The 19155-nt window shown below is 33.2% G+C and overlaps 1 protein-coding gene across 3 annotated transcripts in view; it reads right to left on the bottom strand.

Annotated features, from left to right (window-relative positions):
- Window positions 1–14341, bottom strand: part of LOC108366613 (ice-structuring glycoprotein-like) — a 48981-nt gene extending 34640 nt beyond the window's left edge. For all 3 annotated transcript variants that reach the window (XM_017621065.1, XM_017621066.1, XM_017621067.1), the window contains exons 1-2: window positions 14175–14341; window positions 9078–9251 (exon numbers count right to left, since the gene is read on the bottom strand). In XM_017621065.1, the coding sequence (XP_017476554.1) occupies window positions 9078–9251; window positions 14175–14234 (234 nt within the window). In that variant the 5' untranslated portion in view covers window positions 14235–14341. The remainder of the gene's footprint in view (window positions 1–9077; window positions 9252–14174) is intronic.
- Between the last annotated feature and the right edge of the window lie 4814 nt (window positions 14342–19155).

The following is a 19155-nucleotide window of genomic DNA, read 5'->3' as shown; positions in this document are numbered from 1 at the left end:
CAATTAACAAAAAAAAAATTTGTTTTCAGAAATATTTTGCGAATATAAAAAAAGTCGCCATGTGAATGGTTGTTTGAGTCAGTGTATATGCAGATGTATGTCCTGTGAGCATATGCACATGTATATGTGCGTATATGTACGTGTATACAGCCACGTAATTACATTATACAAATGTACGCCGCATACTCTATGCCATTGCGCCTGAATTTATCCTATATTTATATACCTTTTGTAAAAAGTTGCACGAAACCCTATTTTGATTGTCGACAAAATGGAGGAAGCTACAGTGCCAAGCGATGATATCTGCANGAAATTTTGATTTATATGGCTTTGGTTATAGCATAACCAATAGTTTTATAACAATTAACAAAAAAAAAAATTTGTTTTCAGAAATATTTTGCGATTTTTTTATAGTCGCCATGTGAATGCTTGTTTGAGTCAGTGTATATGCAGATGTAATATCCTGTGAGCATATGCACATGTATATGTGCGTATATGTACGTGTATACAGCCACGTAATTACATTATACAAATGTACGCCGCATACTCTATGGCATTGCGCCTGAATTTATCCTATATTTATATACCTTTTGTAAAAAGTTGCACGAAACCCTATTTTGATTGTCGACAAAATGGAGGAAGCTACAGTGCCAAGCGATGATATCTGCATACATATTAAAGTATATTCAGACTGCACGAGCTACATACATTGATACTAACTACATACATAAATGTATGTATGTATGGCTGTATATTTTCGCTGGCATCATAATTGCTGCTATTAATACGATTAATGCAGTTCAATTAATGTAAGCGATAGTTGAAATTTTATACTTCACACATACTTATGTACATAAGCCAAATGCTTATAGGCTTACTAGAGATGGGTACGAGATACCGGAACCCGAGCACCCTCGGAATTGATTTTTAAACGGCGGGGATGGGCGGAATCGAGAAGGCATGATAGAACAAAAAAAATTCTATCCCCAACCCGCACCCCTCAAATACCTTATAAGAAATTAGCCTTTTTAATTTTATATTGAGACAGAGGCGAACGGCAAGGCAAAACAAGTTAACCAGAAGATGTCACATCGTTAAGTATGACGAAAATAAAATATTCGAGGATAAGATATTCAAAGCTTATTATTTAAAATTAAATTTAAAGCCATGAGAATTTTATTTTGTGATAGATATCGGGACCTAAAAAATGAATGGCGAGATGGGCGGGATCGGGATTGAATATTTAATCGCGAGCCCATTGCTGATGCGTACCTATTTAAAGGTATCTCTGTTTAAATACATTTGTGATATATGTATATGAGCTAGTGTGAATCCCAATATCTATACTCAGTAATGTACATATTTGTGTGTTTGTTTGGTGTGTTATGCAAATATATATCGTGTTTAGCCGCATTGCATAATTTATAGCATAATTTTTGGCGTTAGCGCGCAATATTTTGCAAATTAGCCGCGTGATTATTATGCATGTACTATATCACTCTCAAACATTTTTTGATTATTTTTTTTTCCAAATATTTAAAATGAAGATATCGTTTTCAGTAAGGGTATTCACTATCTAGGGCAAGTTAAATTGGGTAAGCTATACCTTTACAGTTAACAAATGCGTAGTATACCTTTTAAATGATAACTAATAACTATTTTTCTTAATGCACAGTTTTTTCTCAGTTTTGATTAATTTCCTAGTTTTTGTTTCGCAAATAATTGTGGCTTCAGCAAGGTATTTGCTATAAATATTGTATCAAGTTTTTCTGACCAAATTTCTCCTTTTTAGCTATCCGCCCTTTGTAAGAGCCAACCGTTATTGTGTTTTAAGATTTTTTGCTTGCCACAAAAAGTATGACAAACTTTTTCAAGGACGAACTCTTTTGCGTTTAATTTAAAAATCGCATTATCCCGATGTTTAGAACGTTTTCCTCGTTAAGCAATTAGAGCAAACTTTTCCCATAATCGTTTTCAATGCTGATGTAAAACAAAAAGTAAATTACAATTAGCTGAATACGATTGCCTCTACACTAAAAATAATTTTTTATAGTTTTTATGCAACGTCAAAATTATAGCAAGTTCGTAAACTGGTATTGACACCAAAAATTGATTATCTTAATTTACTAGTTATTGACTTTACTGTTGCTATGGTAATGAAAACAGCCTTTAAAATAATGCTACGAAAATTATAGCAAATTTTTATGACACCTTCTTATGGTTTTATATATTGTGGTTTTTAGGATTCGCAATAATCTTATTAGTTTGCCATAAAGTTATGGAAACTTTTTTATAGCAAAGTTTTTTAAAGTTAAAAGTATGTACTATTACTTTCTTAAATTTTTTAATTTTGGTTCTATAAACTTTGGTTTACTATAGAAATTAATTTCATAAAGATTATGGCGAATTCTATAGCGTCCAACACAAATATAAAGTTTTTAACCATCTTATATTGTTTTTTTTTTGTTTGTTGAATATAGTTTTTTTTTTTAATAATAAGGTGCTGTAGACATTTTTACTTACTATAAAAATTATAGCAAACTTTTTATAGGAACTATTTTTGAGCAATCAAGAAAACCAATGCTTTTCTTTATTTTAAAAGTTAGTTGCTATAACGTTTCATTTGCTATAATAGTTATATAAATTTTTTTTAAGAATTATGTGTTGCTCTGAATTTTTAATATTTTCTTTAACTTTTCGTTTGCTATAGAAACTTTATCAAACTTTGATAAACATAAATATTTTATTAATGATATCTAAGGCTTATAGAATTTTGCACCGAGTTAGACTTAGAGATACATATGTAGTCTATGTACAAAATTTGCGTCTTCATTTTATTGAAAGTCGCCGAAATAAGTAGCTACCGCTCAAGTTTCATATAGTGAATACCCCTACGCCCATAAATTTGCAAATATTTACTAGGCCGGTGCTATTAACATACACGTGCATGTTTAATAACCCAAATATTTACTTTTTGTGTAGAGTGTTAATTACTTTAAATGCATGCATTAAAAAAAGTCAATGTTTAATACGATTTCGGCAATATTTAAGAGTTACTTGCTATGTATAGATTATTAAGCAAATTGCTCATAATTTANTAAGTAGCTACCGCTCAAGTTTCATATAGTGAATACCCCTACGCCCATAACTTTGCAAATATTTACTAGGCCGGTGCTATTAACATACACGTGCATGTTTAATAACCCAAATATTTACTTTTTTTGTAGATTGTTAATTACTTTAAATGCATGCAAAATTTTTAAAGCGATTTTCGAATGGCTTTAAAAAAAGTCAATATTTAATACGATTTCGGCAATATTTAAGAGTTACTTGCTATGTATAGATTATTGAGCAAATTGCTCATAATTTCTTAAAGAGGATCCATTCAAGTCTATAGATATTATAATCTAGTTATTTATGTTGCACTAACTAAATTACAAAAAATACTAGTTTTAGTTTAAAGAGCTNGTCTATTCATGATGAAATGTCAAAGCATACTGAGCATCTTTCTCTTTGACACCATGTCTGAAATCCCACGTTATCTGTCAAATACTAATGCATGAAAATCCTAACCTCAAAAAAATCACCCGTTATTTCTGTTCTTTTGTATGGACAATTTTTTTGGTTAAAAAGTATTATTTATTCAAAAACAAAATATTTGCAATTAAAGTTGAACTTAAATACAATAGCAGCCAGGCTTAATAATCGTATTAAGAAAAAATATAAGAAATGGGTTAAGCTGCAAAAATATACAAAGAAATAAAAAATTAAGCTATGTAAAATTTAGGGAACATTCTATTAAAACGTAAACTGAAAAACGAGTCGCTATTAATAAAAATTTATTAGATTTTTACATAATATAGTTTTGCTTTGTAATAAGTTTAAAACTTTGATTGATGTGTTAAGCATGTACTGGGTAAGAGCACAACAAAAACTTATTTAATAAGAAATAAAAAGTAATAAAAATTAGCTGGCCATTGCATGCAGTGTGGTTGTTGAGCGGATTTTGAATGTTGCAAAGCGCTCAAAGTTGGCTCCATATTCCGAAATAAACTAGATGAAAGAAGAAAATGCTTTTTCGATTTGCCATAAAAAATTATAGCGACTTATAAAAGCTGCATACACTTAAATGCTCACATATCTGATTGTGTGTTTCAGAAGTAACTTTATGCAAAGTACCTGTAGTTATTTATTTGCTAAAAAATTATAGCTACTTTCCTATAAATATTTTAGCAAACCTCCCGAAAATTGCTCTCCTACGTTACATATACTAATTTACTAACTAGTTGCTATTACTAATTTAGTTGCTATAAAAAAATTATAGCAAGTTTTTGTGCAAAAAAAGCGCAATAGTCGTTTGAAATTCGTTAGAAAAACAAACAGGCTGCATTTTTCTCTCATTTTTATTGCTTATGAATATTATAGCAAGTTTATGGCAAAGGGAAATTTGTAGTTTTGAACGTAATTTTAACAAAAAAATATCAATTCCTTTTTAGTGGAGAGTTTACGTGCCATTAAGGATTGTAGCAATTTTATAGCAACTTTTGTTTGCCAAACTCTATCACTTGCAACAACCACACTTCAGCAAATTGCAGTTTTATTTTAGCATACAAACTTTGGCTCATTCATATTTAATTTACTGTTTGGCTAGATACACAATAATATTTAGTACAAAATAAAAAATAAACAAAATTTTTGTGTTATTCTTCTTGAAATTAAATTAAATTAAAATAATTCATAACATTATTGTAAAATTTGTAAGAACAATTTAGCCATACCGCAGTAGCGACAGCAGTGGCGCGCGTTTGCGCCGCTTTTAATTGTGCCTGCAGGTGCAAAGGGGGATGAAAGTAGCGGCATGGTTCGCGCGTGCATCTGCCCTTCACAGCATCCATGCACACCGTGATCGAGCCGTCATCATGCCGGGCGACGCTATCCTGCGGATGCGCAAAACGACACTCCGATTCGGCGCGCTTACAGGCGCCGCGCAAAAATTCACGGCAAACCTACAAAAAGCGGATCGAATTTTCGAATTTTCGCATTTTTTGATTTTTCATTTCATTTGCATTTTTTTGTCCAGTTGACGAAGTTGTTGTAGCGCGGTTTTTAATTTCCAAATAAGAATTTTGTTTTGCATAGCCCATTTTCATATGGATTTTCATTGCATATGCGTAGGCGTTGGCGCATCATTTTTTTTGGCAAGTCGATGGATAGATACATAGATAGATTGGTTGGTTGGTGTCGTTGGCAGCGGTGGATAGTTTGTCGTAGTTGGTGGCGTGTGGTTGCATCAGCGGTGGTAGGCAGCGGCGTTGGCGGCAGCACAGGCAGAGGCAGCAATTGGGCAGTATGGCCAGCAGTTGGTAGCAGTTGCAGTTGCGTATGCAATTTATTGCAATAGTTGTTGCAGTTGTTGTAGCGGGTGTTGTTGTTGTTTGATTTTTGGTGGTGGTGTTGGTGGTGGTAATAATTTTGTAGGTGTCGGTGTAGTCGAAATTGTTGGTGGCGATTGTGGTTGTGTTGGTGTTGGTTGTTGATTTTAAATTTTTTTTTATTTTTATTTTTGTTGGTGGTTGGGAGGAAATAATGGAAGGAAATAAATTTTGTTCAGTATAATTTCAGGCACTTTAAGAAATTATAAATTTTTGTATTAGATTTGCTTTCAAACGCAGCGGTTATTTTGTGAGTAAAAAGTTGTCTTCAAATTTGCATGCCAACAGTACGTATTACCATTTTTGCTTTTTTGTTTTCATATTTTTTTAAATAAAAGGTTGCGGTGAGTTTTTGACAACTTCGACGGCGTGTTAAATGTTGGCGCAGCAGCAAATTGTACACGCATGGTTAGGAGTTACAGACGGATCTGCTTAGCGATTTTGGTCGGCAAGCAAATTTTTACTTTTTATTTATTTTTTTCTGCAGTTTTTGTAAACGTTAAATTCAATCACAGCGAATTAGTTGAATATCGAGGAACACAAAACAAAAGCAATACACAAAAATGCCACATAAAAAAGTGAAATGCAAAATTAAATTATACATAAAAAAAGTTTTGGAAAAAAAAGAAAAAATTTGATCTTAAATGCGCTATTTTTGCGTTAAAAATTCTTATTGCTGTACATACAGAAATTAAGACTTCAACAATTTGTAATTGTAAATTAAATTTTTCCAAAATTTTTCGAAAATGCGTTGGTTTAAGGAAAAAATTTGAATACTTAAATTTATTATTACTTAAGTTTATTTATAAAAAGCATTTTTTGCAAAATATCAAATATTTAAAATTTTTCAAATTCCATATTTTTTTTTTTTGATAAACAAATTTTTCGTTGTCCTAGTTTTAACAAAAGTCAATTATAGAAAAATAGTCAGCACTTAATGCTTTCAATTTATTTATTTATTTTTTTAAGTACAAAAATAAAAATTAGTGTATCAGTAATGTTGTTCAAATAAAACTTATTACGTCAAAATAATAATAAGAAAATAGAGAAACATTTTAATAAAAATGATACTGAAAATTGAGTTTTTGTTTACGTTTACTTGCATATTTTCCCGATTTTTTTACCAATTTTTTTTTGGTTAATGAGTTTAACTACATTTTTGAAAATTTTTATAATTCAAACCCAAATAAAAAGTCATTAAAAAATCTATTTTTTTTCAATGACATATTTTTCTCAATAAATTCGACCTTAAAAAAAAAATAACCCAAAGGGCCGTGAATAAAAATAAAATATAAAAAAATGATTCAAACAAATCTATTAAGAAAGATTCAACGAGTTACAAGGTTTCTTAACAATCTTTTTTTAATCAATTTCCAATGAAGTTCGTAAAAATTCCTTACAAGTATTAAAAATTTAATTTTTACCACATCGGATTTTTGCTCTATTTACACATAATAACATTTTGAAAAAATACATTGTAAAGAGAAGTTGAAAAAAAAATGTTGTTAAGAACGTGTTTGCTGCTGTTTCGTTTTTTTTTTGCATAAACCATTTTGCGTTGCTGTTCGTGTGGTGTAAAAGGGAAAACGCGCGCAGAGCAAGGCATTTTAGCAAAATGAAATTTTGGGTTCACTTTTTTTTTTTGCAGCAAAAGAGCGCGGCGAGCGAGCGCAAGTGTTTGAGAAATAAGGAGAATTTTCCAAAAAGAAATAAGAGTTGGTTAAAAAGCAGCAGATTTCGAAATAATTTTTGAAATAAAAAAGAAATGAATAGAAAGAGAACGTTTCTAGATTTTGAGGAAAAAAATCTGGATTAATTTTTGATTGCAATAAAACAAAAAATCAACAAACAAATTTTAAGTACATACTTCAAATCATTATAATTTCGTTATGGGTATTATTATGGCGATAATAAAAAATATCCATTATAATAATTAAAAAAAGAACATTGCAAAAAATTTTTTTTTATACAAAGTTTAAAATTTATAATTTAAATTTGGAAAAATTACGAATGTGTGATTAATTCGTTGGCTAAAACCCCTAAAATAATTTCCATTTTCACCAAAAAATATATTTTTATAAGTTATAACTTAATTATGTATTTTCATATAAAAATGTTTGTCTATGAAAAAAAAAATTTTTTTTTGTCAATAGAAAAATATATGCATACAAAACGAAAAAAAAAATTATTTACTGTGTTGACTTTTCAAAAATATAGGATTTAAAAATAAACGAATGTTAAAACGTGAATAGAAACTCGAAGATGAAATCAAATGTCAAATTAATATTCCCCAGAATTGTTTATTTGCAATGGCTTTGGAATTTCAATACAATAAACAAGAAAAGTTGTTTTCCTACAAATGAAACTAGAGAAACTTTCACTGCGCACATCTTCAGATGTTGCTATAAAAATATAGTTACTCTAAAACCAGGATTTTGTGCTTAAATTATGACAAAATTTATTGCTTCAAACTTCCCCAGGTAATGTGACATAATATTTGGGCTCTTTCACTTACTATAAAATTAGGCAATTCTAAAACAAGATTTTTGTGCTAAGTCATTTATTACACCTAACTTCCGAAAGAAATATGAGTATATAATATTATAGCAGCTTTGAAATTCATTGTACTCAAATATTGAGTAAAAAACTGTGTACCTTAAACACATAGAAGTTTATGACCTGTTTTTTTTTGCTAATTTTGACTTGCTATAAAATTATAGCAACCTTGCAGAAGCTTTTAACAGTCAAATTCTGAGTAAATCAATCGCTGCAAACTTGTAGTTGCAAAATTATAGAATTTGCTTATCTCTTTGACGTGCTATAAAAATTATAGCAGAGGAGTTTGTTTGCTAAAATTTAAATTTTTTTTTAACTAGTGCGTAGTAAGCACATTTTTTTAATAGAAATAAGAACTAAGCAACCTGTAACTTCAAAGCTTGGAATTTTGAAGCCTGAAATTCTTATTCAAATACTACTTCTAATAACTGGCATAGAAAAACTAGCTATAACAATTTATTCAAAACATAGGCCTCAAAACTATGCGTTATAAAAACTTGTTTGGAAGTTTATAGGAAATGTTAACTCAGAAATTATTTTATTATGCTAGATCTGTAAAAATCTTTTACGAAATATTGTAAGATATGGCATATAAAATTTGCTATAAAAATTCGAGCAAATTGATTTAAAACTTATGTGGCTAAAACCTGTGCCCTTTTTTAACATAAACACAAAAATGAAGCAAAATTTCAAAAATAAGAGAGAAAAAATTAAATTTATTAAAAATAACACACACAACAGATAAGGTAGTGTTAACATAAAACATACATATAATAATACTCATGCTAATTTCGTGTTAAATAAAATACTTTAAATACTCATAAATAATTTGAAAGAAAACCCAACAGTAAAAGAACGCGCAAAACAAAAATTTAGAACACTTAACAAATAAAATATCTTAAGATATACTTAAAATTAGTGTGTAAAAAAAAGTTAATTTTTGTTTGTTAATTGCTTCTCATAACGAACAAACAAAAGCAGTTAAATTATCAAAAACAAAATTATGTATTCATAGTTTTTTGAACACTTTCTTTTCTTCTAAAAATACGAAAAAGGCATAAAATTAAGCTTGAAATACATTGAACTCACCTCCAATCGATCGGAACGTGGGATTTTCTGTTGTGCTACTTGCACCGTTTGTGGCACCACTTGACCCAATTGTGTGTGATCCGGTCCGAGTAATGCAGGCACTAAAGTTCCAGGCGCATAATATGGACTAGGGTATGGATTGGCTGGTATGCCAGTTAAGTAGGGATTTGTGGCCTGCGAATATAAGACAAGAGGCTATGAGTTTGAAGGGAAAGAAAATGGGAAGAAACAAAAAAAAAAGAGAAAGGGAAAAAGATGGAAATAATCATTTGGTGGAAAAATGTTGAAAAAAAAAAAAAAAAAATAATAAAAATTAACGAACAAAAGACGAATAGACAATTCTTTGTATGTAGAGTAGAACACGCTTTAAAGACACACTAAAGCACAATTTAAGCCACTTGGATTTCCATTGTAGGCCTTTTTTTCAGTTCACTCTCTTTAATTTAAATTAATTTAATTTATTTTAATGCGATATGACGCTTTTTTCTCATTTTCCGTGGTTGTCTCTTGCACTAATGCTTTTGGAATTTTCTTGCTATTTTTAGACATATTTTGCATATTAAACACTGGACTCAATCATTTTCGCTAAACCAAACAGTCATTCTACTAACTGTTGCTTTTCTACAAAGACTTCGCTGACAACTGCTAATGGAAATTTACACCGCAGAGTATTAAGTTGGATTTTAATGAATATGCATGAGAGGAGCGGCCAGCTGTGTGACCCAATCGTCCTACACTTTTTTGTAACTATGTAGGTATGTATTTAGGTATACAATGGGTTGTATGTAGCATGTACAGTGACTCAAACAAGTGTTCACATGCTGATTTTTATTTCTTTTTTTTAATATGTATACACAAAGATTTTTAAGTAAGATTTTTTGTTATTTTTATATAAAAAAGTAGTTCATAACCATATTTGTGGACAATTGACAAAACAACTATTTTCTTCTCTGAATTCCAACCTACAGCAAGCACAAAAGTTCTGTCAAAATTCCACCATATAAATCAAAATTTCCAACTTTATAAAAAATTTAGAAAACTTAAAAAAATTTTCATTAAAAATTTCAGCGAAGTTTTAGTGGTTTGAAATTTGCACTTTATCAGAGTAAAGTTTTATGGGCTATAAAATTGCATTCCCAAAAATGTGTTAAAAGCTCATATAGGAACGTTCGAAAGTTGTGTGGAAATTTTTAGAATTTGTCTTAATTTTGTATAAAGTTTGAAACTTGCATTTATGTACATATATGGTTTTGATTGAAGCATGAGAAATATTTATAAAAAAAAAACAAAAAAAAATTCTTAGTTGAAAACCATTGTGACTATTAAAAAAAATTACCATTTGAAAACTTGTTTGACTCACTGTACATGTAATATATATATTTCTATGCACGCTTATGCATTTATTTTTATAAATACGGCCACAAAAAGGTGTACATACTTATGCATTTAATAATTATTAGGGAAACAGTGATATTTTGATCAGCGACCGAAAGTAACAGTTACTATTTTGTCGATGTTATAAAAGTTCGGAACAAAATATTGCCGTGGAAAAAAGTTATCAATGTTCCTTAGATCCAAGGACCTCCTGCACATTTTTTCTTTTTCGAACTTTTTGGGAAAAAGTCCAAAGTCTGAAAAATCTGCATTTTTATTTCTAACTCCAGTAATAACAGTTAAACTGGGCCAAAAATTTTTTTAGGGCGAAATAAAACTCCTTTGCTAATAATAAACAAACAACGTATTCAAATTAAGCAAATTTGATACCAAATGACTGAGAACTAAAATAGCTTTCAAACAGAAATATCTAAACGAAAGGTACCACCTATGTATTTATATAAATTTTTTAAACTTAAGACAAAAAAAATTCATATACCTGACCCAAACTTTGTTCTATGATAATTAAATAACATTTTTGATTCACATATTTTCCATTAGGTGACATTCTTCATTTAGATATTTCAGTTTGAAAGCGGATTGTTTAATATTACGAAAGGACTTTTACTTCGGCCAAATTTAACTGTTACTGTTGCTGGACTATAAAAAATAACGGGTTGACTGATTATTTTGTTTAACATAAAATATAATTCCAAAAATATCATTTTTCTATGAACTTTTATTATAAAATTTGTAAAAGTCCGGATCCCTGATTTTGGAATAAAAGTCCACCTAAGTCTTAACTTTCTTCGAAGATGTTAATGCTAAGCTTGTACATCGCTTGTTTAATGAATTTACTATTGGATTGCAAATTTAGAATTGGCATCAGTGCTGGCAGTTAGGTCACAGATGGGTTCTAACAACAGAGACTAGGTTTTGTGAAATATGAGATAGGTTGTATGGAATAAAAGCCATCGATGTGATTGTGACTTATTCCATTCGGTTCAAACTAAAGAAAATTAAAATAAATTTTGTTCAATATATTGATTGCGTATAATACTTTAAATACTTAATGAAAATTTCCGTACAACCTGTTCTAACTAGGTCTCAAACTCTTAACTNTTATTCCATTCGGTTCAAACTAAAGAAAATTAAAATAAATTTTGTTCAATTTACTGATTGCGTAAAATACTTTAAATTACTTAATGAAAATTTCCGTACAACCTGTTCTAACTAGGTCTCAAACTCTTAACATTTGCCACCACTAACTTCCCACTCTCAAACTCCATTTCAAAAAAGTATCGAAAAAGGCCATTTGAAAATTATTTTTTGCGCTGGAATGCGTCATATTAATTTAAAATTTCAACAGCTGAATGACAGCTGCGCATTTTCACATTACTCTTGCCATTTCACTCAACACTCTTCCTCCAACCATTCACCAACGGAGTTTGTTGTCTGCTGAGTTGATGAGCGGAAAATGTGGAAATATGTATGTATTTATGTATGTACTCACATTTAAATTAAAATTCATAATAAACTGCCGCCGTGGCGTTGAAGACAAATGCTGGTAAAAAGCTGCTACAACAGCCCATTCCACTGTGTATGGCTTTTGACAACTAAGTACTACCATCAACTTTTAGCTGTGCGCACTTGCTTACCCAACCCCTCCTTAATTTGTTAACTGTGTATGTATGTAAATGACTCATTGCTCCTGCTAGCGCTCGCTTGAATAACTGTACTGTTGTCGCCCGCGCTGATGAATAACAAATCCATCATTATCATTTAATAACAATGTCAGTTAATAGTAGCGCATTTTGAATGGCAAAAGGGCTGTTATAACCCATTAGAGTGAACGTTAAAAAAAAAATTGTAGGTGGGGTGTACAACCTTTTCGTACTCTTTTGGTGAGGCGAACGTGACTGTTACTTCAAATTTATTTTCATTTTGTGTAATTATTTCGGAGAGTAATAAGAAATGCTTTTGTATATTTTTCGTTGTTGATTGACTATACATCAAATTTTAAGGATATCTAGCGTTAATGCAATTTTATAAATCAAGATTTTGTTTAACTAATAGAGTTTATGGGAAAATGACAAGAAATGATTATAACTGATTAAAAATTTAACACCTTCTAAGTTTAAGTTAAGTTTTGCTGAGTAATTTCTCAACTTGTAAAACAAATTTCTTTTGAACAGAGCTGATGACTTCTAATTTATAAAAATTTTTGCAATTATTTACTAACAGATGAACGAAAAATTTTTCCATTAGATATAAGACTGAGATAGCCTCATATACTGGTATACTAAGATATTTTCAGAGTTAGCTTAGGTAAGGAAGGCAGGCGTGTATGAAGTTTCCAAACTTTCACTCGAAGGTGAATGTCTTCTATTAGTGACTGGAGGAGGCACATTTCTATAATCGGAATTTTTACTAAAATGTACTTATAGTGTCTATTTCAAATTCAAAAAGGTCCGATAGTTTCACTTCCGGTAACTCTGCCAAGCAGGTGAGAAAGACAGATTCCAAGTGCTTGAGTGGCCTTGTCTGGAGAAGTGGGCATAGATCTTGAGCTTTCACGGTCGCTTCGGTTGTTCAGTAGGCCATTTCTTACGGCTGTGGTATACTATGGATCGCGAATCGATGTGTTTTTTGGTAGCCCCGCTTTCTACATACTGCCTCAGACATAGTTAAATGGCGTGAATCGCGGCCTGAACGACAGAGTTACCTTGCTCCAGCTGGTGAAAAGGAGCAGTCTGGGTTGTATGCCGTAAACTCCTGCTCCTACGCTGCGGTTGGTCGTGGAGCCGTCAGTATACCAGATGTGGCTGTCTCTCCGGGGTTTGGGTTGTTCGTTGTGCCAGTTATTCCTGTCGGGGGAAAAAACCTTGAAGTTTTGTGTGAAGTTAAATCTCGGAAGGCACTGGTCCACAAAGCTGAGATGAGCCTTGCTGTAAATAGTAGAGCCTCTTTCTTGATTACAATCCGTAGGGGAGACAGGTCAAGAAGCACCTCGAGAGTCGCAGTCGGTGTTGTTCTCACCATGCCAGTGATGCGTCAGTTTTTAGTGTAGCGTAATTTTTTCCAACAAATGAAAAAACGGCAGTATTTCCTGCCAGAAATACATATGGATGCGCGGTTTTCCCTTACAGCATTGCACAGTAGTGGCCTCCTTTTCACATTTTAATTGCGTTATTAATAATATTTAAATTCCTCATTTTCTATATTAATGAACTCATCGTAAAAAAACTTGTATTTTTTGCGCCATCAGGTTTTTTTTTTCATACTTCACAGTGCTGAATAATTTCTTCTAACTTTTTTACTTCTTAATGCCTTCCCCTATTCATAATTATCTACTTCATTGCTTGCACAATGCCCCCACAAGTTATCGAAGCACTACTACATATGTACATACATATATGTATAGAGCAATCACTTGTCTACCTCATTAAAATTTTATGTGTACATTGCAGCTTAGACCACAGCAATGTACTTATACCAAAAGTATGCAATGATTTATGAAAAATTATATCAGCGCACAAGATGCAGCAGCTTAGGTTTTTTTCACTATGCAAACATTTTTTATACACTTCCCATCTAATAAGTGCGTTAAAGTTGTTCCTCTTTTTTGCTTGATAGTCATATGAATGCATTTATACTAGCAAATCACTGTTCCACTCTACTCTTTCTTTCATTCATCCTTTGTTTAGTTTTCTAAGTACTCACCACTGCTGGCACTTGTCCCGGTATGACTTGCTGTCCAGTTGCCATACCCATCTGTTGCATCAGTGCATTCTTCAAGGCAAGATGGTTTCGTCCATTTATCAATAATTGATCCTTCAAATGCTGTGGTGGATGAAAATATTTGCACGGCGGTTTATCACGATTACAACGACCCTGTAAGTAGATTAGAAAATAAAAGTAGGGAACGTAAGTAAATGGAAAATTTTTTGAGAAAAATTGTATGTGAAAAAAGGAGTGGTATAGAAATGGTAGTGGTGCTTAAATGAACTCAGCGTATTTCTAGTTTTTTTTTGAGTATTAAAGCAAAAAAAAAAATAATAATAATTTCGCTGCCAAATCAGCAAATAGTTGTGGTAAAGCTTATGAGCATCTGCACTGCCAGCACCGCCTGCCTGCTGAGCGCTAAGCTATTAATATAAGTACTGGAATACTTTGCACGCTCCAGGCTTACGTACATACGTACATACATATTTTCTGCATTCTTACATATTTGCGGCAGAGTAAAGTTAATAAATTACCGAAGTAAATTATGCTCATGAGCATACACACGCGCGTTTTCAAGCGAGAAAATAAGAAGAGGCACAAAAAAACATAGAGAAAATGTCGATTATTTCTTTATATTCTCGATAAAAAGCCAGCGCGCTTTTGCTGACTGTCAGCAAGCGTCGTAGTCAGCTCAACTGGCACCAGCATTTTCATTTCTCAAGACGCCTAACATCAATTTGTCTTCTTAAGTAGCTGACTGCGCGTTGCTGCTTGTATATATACATTAGAGTGCGCCACCCTCCATAAAAAAAATAAAATAAAATTAAATATTAAATATTACGGAAAAATATTCAGATTTGCGTGAGCTGGACCAATATTAAAATAACTCAAAAAATCGATTTTTTTTTTTATAAATAAAACTAAAAAAAAAAAATATTTTCTCAAAAAAACTCCATCAGTTAATAAAAAAATTGAAGCTTAAAAGGCACAAAACTGTTTAAAAAATTTACCAACGAGATCAAAACATTCAGGTTTTTGAAAATATTTTGAAATCGTTTCAGCTCACGAAAATCTTACTACTTTTTTGAAAAACTGGGACAGAAGCTTCAAAATTTAGTAAGTTTCATTATTCCCGTCGATACATTTTTTTCGCATCTTTTTTTTTAGTGAGACACCCTAATGCACATAGTTAGCATTGTGTGGCAGACTACAAAGCCGCACACATGTGTCAAAATGCTATGTGACATGATCACAAGTGCACGCGTGCAAGTGTTTATGTATTTGTGCACTAAATTTGTTTGAGTGGCTTGTTCCCGCCTGTCAGTAGTGCAATTCACAACTACTTAGGATGGTATTGTAGTTGGTTGCTTGGCGGCTGAAAATTAATGTGCTCACATAAGGCAGTTTCTATGTGTGTGTACAATGGAATGTCTCTTGTGGCGAATGCGATAATAATTCAACAATCAAAATGTTAAAAAAATGAGAACTCACACACAGTTGAATTATGTGTAGCAGGAGTTAGGAGAAGGAAGCATCCTTTTTACAATGAGGATATATACATATTTTCCTCCTCGTTCTTTAAAGGAAAATTTTATCACCTAGAGGGGAGAAAGAAGTCTCCTAACCACTTAGTATCATAGCTTAAAGATATATTAAAGATGAGATCTGAATGTTCCAAGAAAAGTGAAAAAAAATCTAGTCTAAGCGCCAGGTATGGCATTAGTGCTCGCAGAAGCGTCGAAGGTGCATGGATGGGGAATGACTGCAAAAAGTGTGAAACCTTTGATACGATACGATGGCGAACAGATTCGGTGCTGGCTTTGTGACTCTGTTAAGACTCCGACAACTTGTATTCAGGTTTACCACCATCAGTCAACGAGTTGCCACAATTTCAATAGCTTGAAAATTCAGCTTTCCTGACAACAATGATAATGGAGAGCGGCTCATCGACTTTGTCGCGATACGGAATAAGACAGTTAGTAGTATCAGACATCAGCATCGAAAGATTCACAAAGCTGGTTGGGGGTCTGCTTCGAGAGTTCTTTACATGCGTTCCATCCTAGGAACCAACTTCGAGTCAGATCACTACCATGATGCAGCTAAAGTCTGCATGCGACTCTACGCCCTACGCCTACGGAGTTAATGCGAAGAGATTGAGATGCCGGAATACGGCTGGAAAATTTTATCAGGAAATTAGGCAGCAATCCAAATGATTTCAAGACCGTTGCTGGTTTCTGCAATGACGAAGAAGCGGACGCCTAGAGTGCACTTACTTAAGCTATAAAGGGAACACTTCTCAATACTTTTGAAAAGCGATGCAGACGATGCGTTCCCACGACAATCAGGTCTACGTTACCGGATTTATCTAGATTTACATATGTCTGGCCAAGGACTGTCACTCTAGCATCTTTACCCAAAAACTCTTTGTATGCTGTTACAACAACAGTGTTTGATCTTATGAAACCATGCTTGAAGTCTTGGATCTGAGGGTGCCTTACCCTATACACGAAGAGGGAAATGTTGCTGTTTGTGCAAATTACCATGTGACCTGCCACACAGGGTCCTATGGACAATAATGTGTGAAAAACTAAAGACACCATCCCGAATCAATTGTTTGGCGCTTATCAGTGTAGCTTCAATCTTAGTAAATTCCACCATTGAACAGATTCTAACATTTCTTCAAATGCTTGAAAAGACTTAAGATTGATACAGACAACCTGCTCGTCGAAAGCAGCACAAAGAAAAACTGTCCTATGAAGCCGTGGAATAAGAGTAAAACTTATACGCCTATATATACTGTTGTGAGCACAACTTTTAGCTCCGTTTAAAATGGGAATGACCTCACCGGAGAGCTCGAGACTAAAGTGGGTTTGAGACAGGGCTATTTACTCGCATGACTACTACAATCCGATGGTGGAAAGCATAATACGAACGGCCGTAGCGGTGCCGTATAGTATAGTAAAGCCGGCACAGGCAGACGTCATCTACATCGTCGGTCTAAACATCAGTACTATTTAGGGCAGTCAACACATAATTTTTCAGCTGAGAGAAAGAGGCAAATGCGGTTGGTTTCGCGGCGAACGAGCAAAATACAGAGCAGCTCCAGGCAACAAACAAAAAGTCTTCGCGTATCGGGACACACGTCACTATCTGAAGTTACAATTATGAAGTAGGTAAGAATTTTTTCTATTTAGGTTCCAGCATTAACACCACTTATAACGAAAGCCTGGAGATCAAGTGGAGAATTGCACTTGCAAAAAAGTATTTCTCAGGGCTTCGTAATAACTTGAAAAGCAGGAGGCAAAGCTTCTTTTGATTCTAAATTCTCTTTCTGATTTTTTCTATTTAGGTTCCAGCATTAACACCACTTATAACGGAAGCCTGGAGATCAAGTGGAGAATTGCACTTGCAAAAAAGTATTTCTCAGGGCTTCGTAATAACTTGAAAAGCAGGAGGCAAAGCTTTTTTTAATTCTGAATTCTCTTTCTGATTTTTCATCGCAGAAACGCTGCTGTGAACAAAACTCCAAATAGTCGAATGAAAATTCTTTTTCCGACAACTATTTTCCTCCCCCACTTGGCGCAGCGCGACCCGGCTTCGATTTCTGTCTGTATGTGCCCTTAGGGTAGCCAAGCGGAGCGAAAGCGTTCCGAGCCAAGCGCAGCTTTCAAATAAGTGTAGCTTTATGAAAGTGTTCATCCAGAAAACTTTTTCAAAAGCGTTTTGGAGCTGAAGCTGGAGCTTCATGAAGCTGTTGCGAACAAAAAAGTCAAAATAATTTAAAATGGAACAAATATCCGCTTCCTCATTCAGTGTGAATACCAGAAGCTCCGCTTCGCTCCACTCAGCGCCGCTGTTCTTTCTGTGCGAACGTACCCTTAGTCTCGGCCCGATGCGGCAAGAAGAAGAAGAAGCATCACATGTAAAAACTCAGTTCAACGCAAATTTGTGACTGCAAAAAAAGTCCACTGTCCTCTAATTTTGATATATTTTTCTTTAATAACTGTTTTTATTATTTGAGGAAGTGCAAAATATCAAAGTGAACTATATAAATTTGCATGGAAATCCATAAATTTAATAGAATGCAATTTTTCTACAGAGTTGTATACGTAAGTTGGCGTGGAAATAAATAGAGACCAACGAAGAAAGATGAGCAAAAAGGAAGAACAAAAAAAAAACACGAATGCAGCTAGCATACGAAATTTTTTAAAACCACTCTCTCCTTCATGCATACATATAGAAAATATGTACATACATAATAAGTGCTTGGTAAGTGGCAGACTCTAAGGGTTTTGGGACTAAGAAGGAGTGCTTTTTAGGAGCAGACGTGCGATGACCAAAAAACAAAAAAAAAATCCAGTAAAGAAAGCAGTATAATGTCGCAAATGCGATTGACTAAGACTACTACGACGATATTATTGTGACCTGATGAGGAGCAGAGCATATACAAAATGTACCTAAGTATTAGATGAGGACTTGCGAGGAATCGACGAGGCGTTGTGCTGGCGCTTGTGCGATGCAGCGAGGCGAAATAAATAACTTTCCAGTCAGATTAGCCAACTTGTCACGAAATGTGAAATGACATTTAATACGAGCGTGTAGCACAACAAAGGGAAGCACAAAAATAAAAGAATAAAGTCGACAAAAAAAAAAAAGAAATGGAAAAACAAATCACAAGCATGAAGCGAAAAAAACTATGAACGGTCAAGTCCATTTCACGCTGCGCCAATGGTAGCTGGCCAAAGATTGCACGTCCAAATCGCACGCTGGCTGGTTGCTTAACTTGACGCGACGAATGAGGGTGTGTGTGTGTACGGTCGAAGCTGAAGCTGCATCTGCTGCTATAGCTGAAATTGAAGCTAAAGCTGAAGCAAGTGGTACATGAAAGATTTCTTAACACGTTTCTGATTGCGACACAGACCAAATAAACACACACACACACGTGTTCGTTCATGCGACGGACAGTCATTGCAATTCC

The sequence above is a fragment of the Rhagoletis zephyria genome, unplaced genomic scaffold (assembly GCF_001687245.7).
Source record: "Rhagoletis zephyria isolate East Lansing unplaced genomic scaffold, Rhagoletis_zephyria_1.1 Rzeph_scaffold_02343, whole genome shotgun sequence".
In the NCBI taxonomy this organism is placed as follows: Eukaryota; Metazoa; Arthropoda; class Insecta; order Diptera; family Tephritidae; genus Rhagoletis; species Rhagoletis zephyria.
The sequence above is the reverse complement of the archived record's forward strand: the minus strand, read 5'-3'. Positions and strand labels throughout refer to the sequence as shown.